At 44.7% G+C, this 17,974-nt stretch overlaps 1 protein-coding gene across 3 annotated transcripts in view; it reads left to right on the top strand.

The window, feature by feature from the left end:
* Positions 1 to 15,294: 15,294 nt before the first annotated feature.
* Positions 15,295 to 17,974, top strand: part of SMYD2 (SET and MYND domain containing 2) — a 52,405-nt gene continuing 49,725 nt past the window's right edge. For 2 of the 3 annotated variants that reach the window (XM_084974113.1, XM_084974112.1), the window contains exon 1: positions 15,367 to 15,629. Coding sequence is in view for 2 of the 3 variants with exons in the window: in XM_084974112.1 (XP_084830238.1) it covers positions 15,457 to 15,629 (173 nt within the window). In the remaining variant the exon portion in view is untranslated. 3 annotated transcript variants of the gene reach the window in all.

The raw sequence follows: 17,974 nt of genomic DNA, 5'->3' as shown, positions 1-17,974 counted from the left end.
CTTGGGTAAGCCCCTGATGTATGCTCATCTTTCGTGGCTTCCCTCTCCACTCCCCATTCCTAGCCATGCTCCCTTTCCTCACCTGCACCCCAGAGTTGCCCCTGAAGGATTTTGATGCATCCTTACTTGGCTCAGTCCCCCTTTCCTGTCCTCCTTCCCCCCTGCTCCACACGGGTCTCTTCTAGGGCCACCTCAGGGATAAATCCCTTGCATTTGAACCTCAGTATCATCTTCCGGGCACCTAGTGTTTCACGTTGAACCCTTGCAGAATTTTGGAAGCGTCAATGAAAATAACACACCTAATGCATCTAAAACGGTGTCTGGCAGATAGTAAGTGCTGTTCAAGTCTTAGCTATTGTTCTTTTCTGAGGTTGGACCTCTAGTACCAAGGAGAACTGAGGGAGCCACACAAGGACTTCAAACAAACCCACAGCCACAAACACACAAGCTCTTGAGAAATGTTGAGGGAATGGAATCATTCACATAACTGCTTTCATTTGCATCGCTGGTTGCACCCTTGGCCTTAATTACAAGGGAATAAGTACTTCTGGCTGAGTTGTAATATAAAGAGGCTGCCACTGTGTGCTCCCATGAGACCCACCACAGGCATTCAATTTAGTTAATAAGTATGGATACTGAAGACTTGAACGTTCTCTCTCCCATGTGCTAGTTTTTTTTCTTTATAAGTGAAAAGTCTTTGGTTCGTCCTTTAACTGGGTTTCATGGAGTAGTTTCAAGGTTGCTTGTTTGAAGGTAAGCAGCAGGAGTCTTAAGAACTTAATTTTAAGAAATTCAAAGAGCAAAGAATTCACTTTGTTCTTTGAGTTTCTTAAACCTATATTTCATATCCTTTCATAATAATTTGTCTTTTATGGATAAAATATACACAAATCACTTAGGAAAAAAGGCATCTGAAATGACCTTGGGCGACCAAGTTCTTATGTTTTGAAATGGCAGGCGCAGGGTATATTATTAAGATTTCTATATGGTAGCATTTCTAGCACAGCTCAGAAAGAGCATTTACCATTTCTTTATTATTCAGTTCAAATATAAGGGCAAAGAAAGTTACTCATAGGATTTCTTTTTTTTTTAATGGTTTTCATTTATCAGCTCCTAGGAGGAAAAAAAAAAAAAAAAAAACTGATATAGGCAAAATCCCAACATGATAAAACCAGAACTAAAGTCAGAGTTGCTGGGGGGGAACCTCTAAGTGAATTATTATGATCCTAGGTCCTACAAAAATTATTCTTCTCTGGTTCTCTCATCTGACCCCACTACAGACTGGCTTTTGTCCACTTCACAGCACTTGAGCCATTAATGATCTCCTCCAGGACAAATGGAATGTTCTCTCGTCTACCTTTATTCACTTTAATCTATTTGTTGCCTTTGTTCAACTCAGCCACTATCTTCCTCCTCCTCCATAAGCCTCTCTTCTCCTAATTTTGTCTGATCCTTTAGTATTTCCTTTCTTTTCAATTTTATTATATATTTTAAAAATAAAAATGAAAACGACAATTAGAGGTAAGGGGAAAAAAAGCACCCCAACCCAAACACTGTTATTTCACTGGATGCCTCTACCTTCCCCGTTTTTTGGCTTTTTTTTTTTTTCTTATTGGTTTTCACATATTAGGAAGAGGATTTTGTATCCTTTTTCTCTTAAATGTTTTATTTTAATCATTTTACATGTTGCCTTATGATCTCCATAACCTCTACCTTTAATTTCCTTCAAATAATTTCTTCCCTCTCTTAGACTTACTCCTCTCCCCCACAGATCTGCTGATAAACTGCCTGTATATCCCACATTCTCCTTTTACATTTAAGTATGCTTTTGTTCTAATGATATGAATGCTATTAAGAAAACAAAATAGAAGTTCCTGCTGTGGTGCAGTGGGTTAAGAATCCGACTGCAGTAGCTCAGGTTGCTGCAGAAGCACCAGGTTTGACCCCCAACCCAGCACAGTAGGTTAAAGGATCCAGTATTGCCATGGCTGTGGCATAGGTCACAGCTGCGCCTCAAATTCAGCCCCTGACCTGGGAACTTCTGTATGCTGTGGGTGTGGCCATACTAAAAAAGAAGAAAAGAAAAAGAAAACAAAACTCCACTATCCCACTTAGTTATTCATACCAAAATACTATTTACTCTAAAAGATAATCTGGCAGTTTACATTAAGGATGCATTGTTTTGAAATGCCCAGAATATATCTTTCCCCTAAATAATTCCTCTAATTTTTTCAGAGTTCCTAGGAAAGTGACTCATAGGTACAGGCACTTAGTAGTTTTCAGCAAGATACTAGCTTAGCATTTTCCAAATTCTGCTCCAGATAAAATTAGTGAAATACAAGTAGATGTTCTATTTTAAAAAGGCGGAGGGGGTTGGAAGGATTTCCATTACTAAAAAGAAAAGTTGGAAAGCCTTAAATTAAAAAAAAAAAAATTAAAAGGTTTCTTTCCTGTAAGAATTTTCAGAGCCTTTAACATATTAATCCCAGCACCTGGCACAGTTGGTAGGTGCACAATAACTATTTGCTTAATACATGACTGCGCATCGTGAATCTCCAGGAAATAATACTACATGTAACATTTCCCCTAAAGAAAAGCGGCTTATTTATTAGAGATATTTAAACAACTATTTAAAAGATTATTTCTTGCAGCATCGTTGAGTAATTAAAAGCTCTAAACAATCCTAACATCCATCAAGGTGGATTGAATGAATTCTGGTTGCAATAAAAGGTTAATATTTATTGACATTAAAAGATGTCAGTGACATGTGAGAAAAAGTGGATTCTAGAATATTGAAATTTTGTATGCTATCTGTGTAAGTTGACAGGTAGACATTAGTTACATATAGTATAAATTATATATAAATTATATCTATATGATAGAGAGATGAGGATATATACCAAAAAGTTTATAGTAATTATTTTTAGTTGGTGCCATTATATATAATTTGCACTTTGTATTTTATATATTTTATTATTGCTTATTATTGTTTGTGCAAGGAATATGTCTTAGAAAAAGCAATAAAGCTATTTCGGTATTTAAATAATAAAGAAATATAAGCATTGAGTAGAATTACACAGCACTCGGTGACCATCAGTATAAAACTGCAAATAATAAACCAGTCTTATAGAAAGCATTTCCAAGGGGAACACTTTCACCACAAAATTGTTTTAAAATAGTCTATCTTGCTAATAGCAGCCATAACAAAATTCATGTTAAAACTCATACATTATAATCTGTTTATTTCCATAAATCCCCATTCCTGTTGTGATAATTTGCATATCTAAAGAACAACTTGAATTTCAGTGAGCATCTTGGGAGCAGAAGACTACCTGGGGCCAGGATTGGATTGGCTCTCTCCTTGTTAACTGTCACTGTGAACAGGATATGTAACAACTTGAGCTTCAATTTCCTCAACTCTAGGATAAAATCTAGGGACCAGATGATATGTAGGATCCTTTATCCAAAATCTGATGATTTTATCTAAGACATCTCATCTTAGCCAGAACGAGTTTTTTGAAAAGTACGTGAAATGCAGGAAGTGCTATGCAAGGGTTTAAATTATTTTTCTATCCTCTTCACAGATGGTAACTGTTATAGTCAATAACCAAATAAATACACACATATATTTTTATATCGGTTCCATGCAATGTATCAAAAGTCATAAATTTGTGTAGAGTTTACCCAGCAATTTTACTTTTAGGATTTGTGTTAATGAATTATTTAAGAATGTATAGGATCGTGCAACTTGACACAGATGCTTATTTCAACATTATAATAGAAAAAAAAAGGACATCAACAGTATCCAACAAGAAACTAGTTAAATATATTACTGTTCATTTACAAAACATCACAATACCAAGTCATTAAAATGATGTAGAAAAATATTTGTCATGGAAAGAGATGTACAAAATGTTAAGCGGAAGAAGCAGGTTATAAAATGATATTTTCAATATGATGTCATATTTGTTGTAATATAATTTATATGTACTTAAAGGTATGGAGGATCTGCAGCAAAAATTTTACCTGGCAATCCCTGGGCTTAAATGTGTTTTCTAAACTTTACAAAGTTAATACACATTACTTATAGACCTATATAATCAGTGGACCTAGAGACATTTTATTCTATAGTTTGTTTCCGTTAGCAGCATGTTAAATAATGCATTTTTTTTTACTTAAGTGTTTATGATCTTACTTGAAGAGGACGGCAGGGTAGTTGATGAATTTGAAAAACAATGGCAATGCACAGGAGATTTTCTGTTGGGGGGCCTGTCAGCCTAATTATCTATAAGATATATGGGTAATTTCAAAGATGCTGGAAGTTACTTATCTCTCCTATTACCAATTTCAATTTTTGTTTTTTACAGTTCTTAAATGGCTCAACACTCTCTACATTGCATATTATCCATTCATCCAACAAATACTTATTGAGCACCCACCTTGTGGCAGGCACTGCCTGGACAATAGCAATGGACAGAACATACCACATTCCTTGCCCACGTGAGGCTTACACTTTAAATAGATTTTCGTATCTAATCATATATCATGTTTCCCCTTCTAGGCTCTAAGTCCCTGGAAGACAAGATCTGGGTCTAATTTGATTGCTCAATAGCACCCAGGAGAGTGCTTTGCACTGTCATTTCAGTAAATGCGTGAATAAGGAAAACATGCCTCGGCCGTTGGTGTGTTTATCTTTTGACCTTGAGAGCCACACTTAGTAATCATTTTCCCTTTCTTCCATGTAATCTATTCTTTTTTCAGTTTTCAAATTTTTTGATTTCAATTTGCACAATCCTGAAGATGAGAAAAGACAGAGCTTGTGGTGAAGGAAAACTAGCAGGGGATACAAGCAAAAAAAGAACATTGCATCTGCTGCATTCAAAGTGCTATATTTCAGAAATGTATCAGGGAAATAACTGGCTGAATGTTTAAATTTTTATTAAAAGTAACCCTTTCTAATGGCTGCTTGTTTAGACAAGAATTTTTTTTACCTGTGTGTATTTTCCAAAATCATTCAAAAAATTATTGGGGGGTGTTCCCATCCCCCAATTTATTACTAGTAATAATGAATTTGACTAGTATCCATGAGAATGTGGGTTTGATTGCTGGCCTTGCTCAATGGGTTAAAGGATCCGGCATTGCTATGAGCTGTGGTGTAGGTCACGTACAACAGCTCAGATCCCCCATGACCGTGGCTGTGTTGTAGGCAGGCAGCTGCAGCTCCGATTTGACCCCTAGCCTGGGAATATCCATATGCCGCAAGTGTGGCCCTAAAAAGCAAAAAAAAAAAAAAAAAAAAAAAAAAAAAAGCAAAAAGAAAAAAATTTTTATTGGGTTCTTAAATTTGCTGTATTTATTTTTTTATTTTTTTTCTGTTTTTCTTTTTAAAATTTGCTGTATTTAAAAATACTCCTGTATACATTCATTTTTTTAAATCAAGCAACATTCAAATCCTCTTTTCCCAGCTTAAAATACTGTATTTACCTTAAACTTTTATAAGTTCCCAAATAAACATTAAATGTTAACTAATTTGTAACCCTCAATAGGAAAGAAAATGAAACCAAAAGGTTTTTTTTTCTAAGTGTTGCCATAGTTTGCAGTCGAGATGATGCCAGTTGTTTTTGCATGGATTCTTCAAGAATTCAATTCACAGCTATTGACTTTTTTCCTCCTGTGTTTCTCCTTCCCTCTTAGAAAATAAACTATGAGGATATATTCAAATTCTATGTGAACATTAAATCTGTAAAACCAGTAGACTCAAGCTTTAAATATCCTATCTCATCTCTTCTGCTCTCACAAAAATCAGTGGGGATTTCACGGTGAGCATAAAGCACTGAAGATCTGGCAAGGTTATGAACCTCTGGTAACAAGGTCAAATCCTGTGCCAGCCCTGCTCCTTCAGCCGTTAGTGACACTGCCTCCACCCAAGGAAGAAAGCTGTTAACAGTTTTCAATAAGATGGAAGTATCCAAAACTTCTAAACCTTGTTATATTCAGTCAGTACTTTTTTTTTTTTTTAATGGGGAAAAAAAGGTGGTGAGACTTTCCAGAGATAAAGAAAAAAGCTTAGACGTTTAGTTCAGGACCAACTATGTCAGTAATGAGTCTTTCCTTGGGCCTTTGCTGCCTTTTCATTCAATTTTTAGCATCCAGTTAAAATTATTATATTGCCTTCACCATGACAACAAACCTGGCTTAAACCTCCCCCCCCCTTCTCTCCAAATACAAAAGAATGTGGTTGATGGTATGAGAACTGATCGATCTGACTCTTAAATTGTTATTCAGGTACTTTTCTCTGGCTGGCTTTCTCCTCCCACGGATGTAGTGTCTTCTGTGACTCTGCCTCTAGTAAAAATGCTGCAGTGCAGCTAAGGCGCTGGTGTTAGGGCTGTAAATTATGCATTAGGACAGTTCTCGCTGCGCTCCAGCCTGGAGGCAGAGGGTGGTTTCTGTTCAGTGCACACCTTTGCTTACCAGTGAGACAACAGAGCATATTACATGCGTGCCTCTGGCCATAGGGCTTTGTAAGCATTCGAAGCCAACACGTGTGATTCCAGAAAATACATGAGAATCTAATACATAACAAGTGCTGAGACTACAAATAAATATGATACATAGAGTCTTCCTTTAAAGACCTTTTAACTTACATGGGGTTGTGTATATAAAGTCATTGACTGTATGCCAAGAAAGGCAGATAGATAAAACTTACCTTAAGAAATGGAGGAGTTCTCTTGTGGCTCAATGGGTTTAAGAACCTGGTGTTGTCATTGCAGTGGCTCCGGTTACCACAGTGGCATGGGTTCGATACCTAGCCTGGGAACTTCTGCATGCCTTGGGTGTGACCACAAAAATATAAATTAAATTTTGGAGTTCCCGTCGTGGCACAGTGGTTAACATATCCGATTAGGAACCATGAGGTTGCAGGTTCGATCCCTGGCCTTGCTCAGTGGGTTAAGGATCTGGCGTTGCTGTGTGAGCTGAGGTGTAGGTCGCAGACACGGCTCGGATCCTGCGTTGCTGTGGCTCTGGCATAGGCCGGTGGCTATAGCTCCGATAAGACCCCTAGCCTGGGAACTCCATATACCGCAGGAGCGGCCCTAGGGGGAAAAAAAAAAAAGAAGAAAGAAATGGAAACCATTATGGGCAGAAATATTGGGAGAAGGCTTCTCAGAATAGGTAGAACTCAAGCTGAGTATGACACTTAGAAGTAGGGTTTTTTAAAGTCAAAAAGAAGAGCTTGTCCTTGATGATATACCTTGATGATATACAGAGCAACTAAAAGTTCTTCAACAGAAATTTTTATTATTAAAGCAGTTATTTTAGGGAGTTAGGGATTGGCAGATGCAAACCAGTATATAGAGGGTGGATATACAAGGTCCTACTATACAGCACAGGGAACTATACTCAATATCCTGTGATTAAACCATAATGGAAAAGAATATGAAAAAGAATATATGTATTACTGAGTCATCTTGCCGTACGGCAGAAATGAACATGACATTCTCATGCAACTATATGTCAAGAAAGTTTTTAAACACAGCAGTTCTTTTAAGATAGTGTCTTGGACATTAGTAACTAAGGTAGACACAATAGGGAGAGACCAGATAGATGAAGCTCTTTTATAAAGGCACCTGTTTGGAGTTCCTGTCATGGCTCAGCAGTAGCAAACCCATCTAGTATCCATGAGAATGCAGGTTCAATCCCTGGTCTTGCTCAGTGGGTCAGGGATCCGGCGTTGCTATGGGCTGTGATGTAGGTCGCAGACGAGGCTCAGATCCATCATTGCTGTGGCTGTGGTGTAGGCTGGCAGCTGTAGCTCGGATTTGACCCCTAGCCTGGGAACTTCCACATGACGCAGGGGTGGCCCTAAAAAAAAAAACAAACAAATAAAGAAATAAAGGCACGTGCTTAAGAAACTGGAGCAGTTTTCATTATGAGCCTTCCTTTTCCCTGGGTGGTAGAAATGTCACATCAGTTTCCTGGGGGGGGTGGCTCACTCTCCTGCATCCCGAGGGAGACCTCTGAGCCATTTCTCCCACGTACCCATTTCAATACACCAGAAACTCGGGCCAAGAGACTAGAACATAGGCTACCTCTGTTCTGAATGCCCTCCACCCTATGGGATTTTTTGTTGAGTCACCCCATTCCTCCAGGGGTCAGCCTGGGAAGGAAACTAAGCTGCGTGCCCTTCACTCAGATAAATGCCCCAACTTCCCTCTGGCTTTCCTTCCAATTCTCCCTCTTACCCAAGCTCTGAAGCATCCTTCCTGGGCAGAGGGTGGCCTTGCTTCAGCATCATCATGGATTTGCTGTGACTGGAGCCCTGGGTCTCTGAAGCCCAAGAGTCCTTTCCCTCCTGTTCCACAGTGTCATTTGTTCTCTGAGTCAGTGCCTCGGTAACGGTAAGGGGCTGAGAGGGAAATGCAGAGCTGTGTGTGATCTTTGGCTAACTCAAGATGTTACTGCTACTTTAATAATCCAGGAATAAAGCCATCAGCTCCAAATATCACAAGAATAGAAATGAAGTGAGATTAGACAAGCAATGTAGGGAAGGAAGAAATAACAACACCTTGTTTGCAGAATACTCAGAGGACATAAATGAATTTGAGGGATGGATGGAAGTGATGTCAGCTGTCATGGGACAGACTTTTGCATGGCTCAAATTCCCCTTTCCCTTTCATGCATTTTAATCACTAGGTCCAGTTAATGAAAAGTTCTCCAAATCCATATCCCTTCTTTGCATCACCATGGTCACCGCCCTCGTTTGTGCCAGCAACATCTCTCTTCTGGACCAGCAATGCATTACACTCCTTATTTCTCTCTCTGTCCTCACCCTCTTGTGATGTATCCTCCATTCAGCCATGAAAATGACTTTCCAAAGCAACAATTGGAGCATGGCAGCCAAATTCCTTCCCTGGCCTGACTTCCATGCATAGGACTTTATAGATCTTCATCAGGGGGCCACTCGTGCTAGTCCAGCTTCACCCAAGATCTCCTGCCTTGGGCTGTAGCTTGGGCAATGCAGTGGTCCAGAGCACAGACTCATTACACATAGGCTGCTTAGAATCAATCCTCACCCCACTCTTCTTTTATAATGGGTCAGTGCCTTCATCTATTAAAGTTGTTAGGAGGATTCAGTGATTGATTGATTGATTGATTTAATGGCTGCAGCTGCAGTAGATGGAAGTTCTCCATGGTAACCTGAGCTGCAGCCGTCGGATTTTTTTTTTTTTTTTTTGCTTTTTAGGGCTGCACCCAAAGCATATGGAAGTTCCCAGGCTAGGGTTTGAATCAGAGCTGTAGCCACCAGCCACAGCCACAGCCACTTGGGATCTGAGCTTCGTCTTCAACCTATACCACAGCTCACGGCAATATGGCAATGTCAGATCCTTAACCCACTGAGCGAGGCCAGGGATCGAACCCACATCCTTACGGATCCTAGTCAGGTTCGTTAACCTCTGTGCCACGAAGAGAACTCCTACAGCAGCAACTCCAAGATTATATTTTTGAAGTTCACCTGGTACATAGTAAGAGCCATGCAAGTGTCTGTTAAATAAGAGAAAAATGCTTCCCTGGGTTGTCAAGTTCTCTCCTCCTTGGGTAAATTTACATCTTCAAGTTCTTAATCCCAATTGGGGGCCCCCCCTCTCCTTTGGTCACTCTTTAATCTTCCTTCTAGAAGGAGCTAAAATATCTTGTCCTCTAGGAAGGCTTTCTACTTCGCTTAGTTCATCCCCTTACTAAAACTTTTATTGTATTATAATTTGTTTTAGTTTTGTAGGGCTGCTGTGACACATTACTGCAATCTGGGTGACTTAAAACAGCAGAAATTTATTCTCATGGTTCTGGAGGCCAGAAGTCCGCAATCAGTATCCCTGGCTGGAAATCTAAGTCTGAGCAGGGCCATACTCCTTCCAGAAGCTCTAGGGGAAAATCGGTTCCTTGCTTATTCCAGCTTCTGGTGGCTGTCCCGGGTCCCCCAGTTTGTGGCCACACCCCTCCAGTTTCTGGGTCTGTGTTTAATCTCTGGAGGTTTGTGAGGACACCTGTGATTGCACTGAAGGCCCACCTGGGTAATCCAGGCTAACCACACCATCCCGTTCAGGACCCTCAACTGAACTCATCGGAAAGATGCCTTTAAACCAGAGAAGGGAACAGTTAGAGGCTCCAGGGCTTTGGGGCCACTATCTTTGGATGCCGTTATTCGGCTACTACATGACTGCTTGCGTGTGTGTTGGTCTTTTCACCTTTGTATGACAAGGGTCTATGGCAGTGTAAGCCCATCATAAGAAATCAATCAATGAAATGCACCTATAAGTACAGACCCCAGGTAAGGGTCCATTGTCTGGGTTCACTGGTATCCTTCTCTGTGGAGGCTTTGTTTCCCCAGGCCAGAGCCTTTTCTATCATGTGCCGATCTGCGGTTGGCAGGTGTCACTGCTGCATTCGATCAACCCCTGGGTTAGAAAAGCTAAGCAAAGGGGGTCGCTCGTCGTCCTCCTCTCTCGAGCTACAGTGAGATGAAGTGGCTGAAACACTTCTTCCAAATTCCATTTCTTCCAAGCCCCGGGTGGAAGGCAGCGGGCAAGGTGGAGGGGCCCTGGCAGCTGGAAGGCAACTTTCCCAGAATGTGAGAACGCAGGGTGGCTGGCTGACAAGTATGAGCTGCATTAAGAGTGCTGTCATCGGTTTGGTTTGCTGGGCTGGTGTGTTGCCATTCCTTGGCAGTTTATTTTAAACACAGTTTTCTTCGTGAAGTTAAGCTCCTAAATGCACGGCTGTTGCTTCACTGACCATTTCTCCATCTCGAGTCACTGGAGCTCGGCCCCAGCATTTTTCTGAAATGAGGCTGTTTCTTTTCCACTGTTCTTACATCAGAGTTGCCTGCATCACAGGAATTCATCTGCTCCAGCCACCACTCACCTGGAAAGACATCTCAGCAGTTAGACAGTTGTTTTGCTCAGCGGTTGGAAATCTTTCTCAATGAAAGAGGAAAAAATGCCTTGCAGTAGAAAAGCGTAAACAAGCAGATGATTTTGCCCAATTAATCCCTGACAGTGAGTTGTTTACTGTATTCTAATTGTTTGTTTACTTCTATGCTGGTTGGAACCCCCAGAAATCAGAAAGTTAAAAAACTATAGAGTCCCCACATTTATCCAAGATTTGCCTAGGTAGATGTGTACTCAGAAAGCTTCTGAGGTTTGGGAAAATTCTTTTTTTTTGTCTTTTTAGAGCCGCACCTGCGGCATATGAAGATTCCAAGGCTAGAGGTCTAATCGGAGCTCTTGCTGCCAGCCTTCGCCAGGGCCACAGCAACGCCAGATCTGAGCCACGTCTGTGACCTACACCACAGCTCACGACAATGCCAGATCCTTAACCCACTGAGCAAGGCCAGAGATCGAACCTGCAACCTCATGGTTCCTAGTCAGATTTGTTAATCACTGCGCCACGACAGGAACTTCAAGAAAATTGTATCATTAGTCTATAATATCCACCTGTAATCAAACACAATCGTCAGATGCAGTTAGGTATGGTGACCGGCTTAAAGCTCATCTAACATAGTCTGGCATCGGCCAGAGGCCTTGTTTGATCAGAATAGAGTCCTGTGGGTTGTCCAGCAAGACCGACTTACCTCCTAAAATCATCTAGAGCACACTTCCTCTATCTCTGCTCTAGTCACCCTTTCATGCAGGTCATACTCCTTCCTAGCAGTGAAACTGCGCAGGTGTCACCAAACAAAACTTGGGTTTGCTCGCCCACATGCAGTAAAGCCAATCTCCTGACACCACGTTGTGGTGAAGGAAAGTGAACATTTATTGCAGAGCTCCAGGCAAGGACTCCGGGCAGCTAGGGCTCCAAAGGCCCAACTCCCCACCTCCCCCAGTAGCTTTCAGAGAAGGGTTTTAAAGACAGGGTGCGGGAGGGGGTTGGGGGTGCATAATCAGCCCATGGACATTCTTCTCGGGGGTTTGAGGTGAGGTCATCAGGAGTCAAGATCATCAACCTTCTGGTTCCAACAGGTCTGAGGGCCACCTGCTTGTGGGCAGCATGTAGTTAACTTCGTCCACCTGGTGAGGGTTTCAGTATCTGCAAAGCAGCTCAAAGGATGCGGCTCAGAATATTACCTTATAGCCCTTGAGGAGGAACCGAAGAGCCTTGGCTTTGGTTTAATGGCTAAGCTGTGATTTTCTCTTGCTTGCCTGTTTTCTCCTTTCCGCATTTTGTCACTTCTCTGATAAGATTCACTCTCTGGAATTCAGGCAAGGCCTAGGAGACTAAAGTTTTTCTCCAGACAAGACTCAGGTGAAGGATGTGTGGGGGAAGGGTCTGCTCATGGTAGGGTCCTGTTTGGTTACACAGGCTGTTCCCTCTGCTTGGAATGCTTGTCCCTCCTCCTCTTAAGTTCTGTTCATCCTTCAGATCTTAGTTCAGGCATTACTCTCTCTGAAAAAATGTTCCTAGACTAGGTCAGATCCTGCAAGCACTGCCCTAGCACTCGAAACTGTTGACAGTTTGTATTTGTTTATGTGATTATCTGATTAATGTCTGCTTCCTCTGCCAGACTGTACAAAGCTTTGAAAGGACAGGGAATAAGTCAGATTTTTTTGTTGTTACATTCTATCACCAGCCTTTATCACTGTTGCTGGAACACAGAAAGCCTGTGAATGTCAAAGGAGGGAGTTCCCTTCATGGCTCAGCAGTTAACGAACCCGACTAGTATTCATGAGGACACGAGTTCAATCCCTGGCCTTGCTCAGTGGGTTAAGGATCCGGTGTTGCCGTGAGCTGTGGTGTAGGTCGCAGACACAGCTTGGATCTGACATTGCTGTGGCTGTGGTGTAGGCTGGCGGCTGTAGCTCCGATTTGACCCCTAGCGTGGGAACTTCCACATGCTGTGAGTGTTGCCTTAAAAAGCAAAATAATAATAATGAAAATAAATGTCAAAGGAACATGCTGTGCAGTGTCATGCCAGCTCTGCCACTGGGTTATTAGGCAAGTTATTTAATTTCACAGGGCCTCACTTTCCTCATTAGCAAGAAAATGCTTCTTCTTTTGTTCCCCAAATTCTAGGATATTTATGGTTCCTGTCTTGAGCCTACAAGGTTGACCGGGCTAAAGCTAGAAAGCCGGCACTACTATCTGCCTGCCGTATCTCTCCCCGTGTGGTGAAACCATATGCCAAGCAAGCAAGTGGAATTATCCTGGACACGTTTGCCCTTTTCCCTAATGCTTCCGCCTTGATTCCAGCTTTCCTCAACCCTCATTTACAATATTGCAAGTGCTCCCTTACCTGGCGGCCCTGTGTTCAGTCCTGTCCCCTTCTAGTCTCTCTGCAAAGCTGCCAACAGAACTGTCTATGGGCTGATCATGGCACCCTCTGCTTATACACTTTCAGTGACTCCCACACCCCTCTGGGACAAAACTCACCTCTCGAGAAGGTTGCCCTTTTACTGCTCCTGCCTCACCTCCTGCCCTCCCTTGAGAACTCACGCTCTACTCAGTACTCGGGGCTCCACAGCTCCACACCACTGGTTTTGTGGTTTTTTTTTTTTTTTTTTTTTTTCAAATCCCTGTCTTTACACCCAATTTTCTCCACCCAGAAAATTGTTTTCCTTTCCTGCACCTGTAGAGTCCCATCTGTCTTTTAGGTTCCACTCTGGTGTTACTTGAATATGGCACTTGCCTTGACCAAATCCTCACTCCCCAGGGTAAGTCTGTCACTCTCTATCTGTATTGTCACAGAACATTTTGTACAAGCCACCATAATGACACTTCCCTCAGAGAGCTGTCTTTGTTTGCAGGGGGACATTTGGGCTAAGAGTATGGGCCTCAAGTTCAGACTGACTGGAGGCTGAAACCAAATTCTGCAGCTCAGTTGTGTGGCCTTGGATATTCTGAGTTTTGATTTCCTAGTTTTGGAAATAGGAGACATAACACCTAACTCATTGGGCAGTTGGAATTACAGATTAAATGGGATACTGTGTCTAAGGTACAGAGCACAATGCCTGGTCCATAATAGTCACTAACTATTGGTAATTATTGTTGGGCTGTGAATGTGTCACATGCAAAGACCTAGGCCTACATTTTGCCCATCTTTCTATGCCAGGGACTGGCCATAGTAGGTGCTCAGTGAATGCTTCTTAAAATGCCTAAATGGGAGAGTATCCATGATGTATTCTTCTTTTCAGGAGGACTAGAGGCTTATTCATTTTAGAACTTTATTGAAGTGTCAAAAATTCTAATAATCTCATGACTCCAAATCATATTCATCTCTCCCTTTGTTAAATTAGTCTTGAACTTAGGCATGTGCCATAGTTTGAGGTCAAACTTGAGTTTGAAGTATTAGTGTTTTTGCTAAATTCTGTCTTCACGACTGAGTCCTTAACTGCATGTGCATCAATTTCAGCCTTTACATGGAACAGATTATATCTTTCTCATACGAAAAACTCCAATAGTATACAAGTGTATATGATTAAGTGCTAAAGCACTGTTCTTTGAGCTTTACCTGTTTTAAATCCTCTATGTGGCTCAAAACCTAACAGATTTTTCTAAGATGACAGTGCCTGGTCAAATCGATTAGAACCACCACAATTCTAGCCGTGTGTTCTGGCTACAGCACGCCGCTGCCCCCGACAAGTCTAAATTCCCTGCTGGCAAGGTTGTCTCCTGCCTCCTCCGCATCGTTGCGTGTATGCAGAAGCTTCGAGTGAGTTAGGGTGACCGGTGCAGTTCCTTTTCCGTCCACGTAATTAACTTCCACTAGGGGGGCAGAGGGAAGAGTAGGTTCACGATGAAGACTCCCTAGAAGGTTTAAAGCCTCATCGGGTTGAAAAACTTTTAACCTTGGGGAAGCACTCTTTAATCTTAGTACATCAAACTTTTTTTTACGGCGGTTTCTCTTCCGTGTTCCCAGAGGACGCCTTCTACGGTCCTTGTCAAGGACACACGCAAGGTTGCAAAGCATCTTGGCCTCCTTCAATTTCATAATCACCGGCCTTCCTACAGGCCAAGCCCGGGACGGGCGCAGGGTACCTGCCCCCGTGGGCGACCCCATCCCGCCCACCGGAAAGCGGGCAGCGTCCCGCGCGCTCCGTGGAAACGCCGCGGAGGCGGAGACGCCTCCCGCCCTCCTTCTAGGAGCCGCGGGAGATGCCGCTCGCGGCGGCGGCCACACCGGAAGCGGCCCCGGGGGCGTGCGGGGCGGCCGCCGAGGGTCCCGCACGCCAGGCGGGGCCGCCGGGCCTCTCCCCCGCCTCCCGGGGGCGTGCGAGGACCGGGCGGGGCCGCCGTCCCTTCCGGGGAGCGGTGGCCGCCGCCGCCGCCGCGTCCGCCGGGCGGCTTCCCACCCCGCCCCCCGCCGCTCAGGGTGACGCTTCTCCAATAACAGCTCGCGGGGAGCCGCCGCTGCGGGCTCCGCCGGCGCCGGGCCCCCTCCGCGCCAGCCCGGCCGCCAGCATGAGGGCCGAGGGCGACGGCGGGCTGGAGCGCTTCTGCAGCCCGGGCAAGGGCCGGGGGCTGCGGGCCCTGCAGCCCTTCCAGGTGGGAGACTTGCTCTTCTCCTGCCCGGCCTACGCCTACGTGCTCACGGTCAACGAGCGGGGCAACCACTGCGAGTTCTGCTTCGCCAGGTAGGGTGGCCCGCACGGACGGGCGGGCGGGCGGGCGGGAGCCGGGGCGCCGCCGGGGCGGGCGGACCGCGGCGGGAGGAAGTGCGCGCGGCGCGCGGGGTCCTAGCGCCCGCGGCTCGGGGGAGGGGGCGGGCGGCGCCCTTGAACCCCAGGCCTGATTGTGCCACGTGCGTTAGGAAAGAGGAGCCAAGTTCCCTTCGCACGCCCTGCACGGCACGCTTTCCGAGCTGCTCCCGCGGAATATGCTAAACCCGCGAGGGCAGAATCCTGCCCTCAAACGTGGGCGCGGAGCCGGCCTTGCTCCCAGCGTCAGCACACGCTGCCCACTGGGGTGCGTGGCTGGCGGGGCCCCAGGTTCGCGCAGCTACATGCAGTCTGTCACCTTCAACTTGTGCTTTCTGCGGTGTGTTCTGTGCCCCACAGGCCGGCTGTGTCGCACACGTGCCGCGTTTCCTCCAAGGAACTTAATGCCACTTAATATTTCATGTAAAGTACCTGGTTCCTCTTATTTCTTCTCACCCTGCGCTTGGTGTTTGGAGAGAAGCCAGAGGAGCACTGACCACACACCTGGGGTGCAGAGGGGCTGCACTGGTGCCATGTATCTAACCCTGATTTGGGATTGGGAAGACACGGCTGCTGGGGCAGGATTTGGCAAACCATGTGGTTGGAATTGGTATTTAATTGTGGCATATTCCGTATATACTTTCGTGTTTGTATTCACATACAGCAACACATAGTTAGCATCCTAAAGCCCCATGACAGTTTCAGACCTGAAAGGCAGGTTAGAAATCATCCATGAAACACTCCGTTTTACAGGCAAGAGAACTAATGCCCCGAGAGAGAGTGCGACTGCGTATGTGTATTCACGTCTGTCGTTCCGAAAATGAAATCTAGTGTCTTCAGTTCTACCCATTTCCTCCCGAGTTGAGTGTTCCCAGTAGTACTGAGACAGGAAGCCTGGCTTTGGAGTTAAGCTTGTACAGGGCCTTCCGGTACTTTATGTTCTTTGAACCTCAGTTTCTTCATCTTTGAAATGGAGAATCCTGGGCTAGATTAAGCCCACCTGAGGTCTGCAGGTACCTTTGGCGTACAGGTCTGTCTGCAGCCTGGGCAAGCCCAACATACGCCGGCGTACTCCATCTCTGAGATGTGTTCATCTTATTCCACGATAAGACAGAGCAAAAGAAGGGACAAAAGCTAAATACTATAGTCATCTTGCCCAGACTCCCTGCCAGAGCTGTCTTCCGCTTGGGGGGACCTGGAAAGGAACTAGACACAGAATCATGCCGTGGGCAGCTTAAGGGCTGTATGTGATGTGGCTCTTTGAATTGGTGAGCCAAGAGCTAAAGGGTCATGGCACCACTTTGCGACGTTTGAGTGAAGTGAGCATTGGGTTTTCCCAAAGTTAAAAAGGCTGCTGTGTCTGGTCCCTTGATCTTCTGAGCCTCGCTGTGGCTCAGAGTCTGAAGCAGTGTGGGTGTCTGGAGTGGCAGGAGCAAAGCAAGGTCACCCAGCACGGAAGGGGCCCCCCTCCATCGGGCTCCTGGTGATTCCTGGGCTCTATTGTTTGAGAAGAGAAGGTGGTACTTGCCACATGGTAGGTGCTCAGATGGTCGTTACCAGACCACTCCTCCGGTGCATTAAAGACCAGCTCCAGCTGGGTTCGCAGTGGAGCAGCAGAGCTGAGATGCTGGTCTTTCGCTGTGAGCCTCCTTAACGGTATCTCCTACGCACACCCCCGACCATAGAGCAGGAGGGTGCAGTCAGATGGCACTTCACAGATCACCCAGCCATGTGTGATGACACTGGCCTTTTTCCCTTTTCCTATGACATTCATTAGTGTCCCTGTTGCCTTGGACCCCTCGCCAGGGCTGCCCCAGGCGTTGGAGCGGGACCCCTGCACCCTGCCCCCTCTGCCTCAGGTGAACTGCTGTCAGCACTCACTGCACCTTTCCTCTCTCTCCCCAAGGACTCGCTTGAAATCAACTAAAATAGTACACGGGAAATAATGACGTCATGATGCTTGTGAAATGAGAAACAGCTTTGCACTCTGGTTTCTGTTAACTCCGATGGGTTTAGAATTAGTGGGTAACTCATTCTCGCAGATTGAGCACCATTTCCCCTGTCAACGGTTTGTATGTGACCGAGGACAAATTACTCTGCGGGGCTAGAGGACTGTGTCTGTGTCCCCACTGTTCCCCCAGGGGATAGAGCAGCATCCTCAAATAGTGAAGCATACAGGGCAGAAATCCACTATTAACCCCCCTCCTCCCATCCCATAGAAGGAAAACGACACCGTATCATTTCTTGTGCCAGACGTTGGAGGTGCACGATATTGCTTAAGC

This window comes from Sus scrofa, chromosome 9 (assembly GCF_054392235.1).
Source record: "Sus scrofa isolate SSC_HxYL_T2T_F1_AM1 chromosome 9, Sscrofa_HxYL_maternal_Yorkshire_Landrace_v2.0, whole genome shotgun sequence".
Taxonomy (NCBI): Eukaryota; Metazoa; Chordata; class Mammalia; order Artiodactyla; family Suidae; genus Sus; species Sus scrofa.
This window is presented reverse-complemented; position numbering and strand designations above follow the sequence as displayed.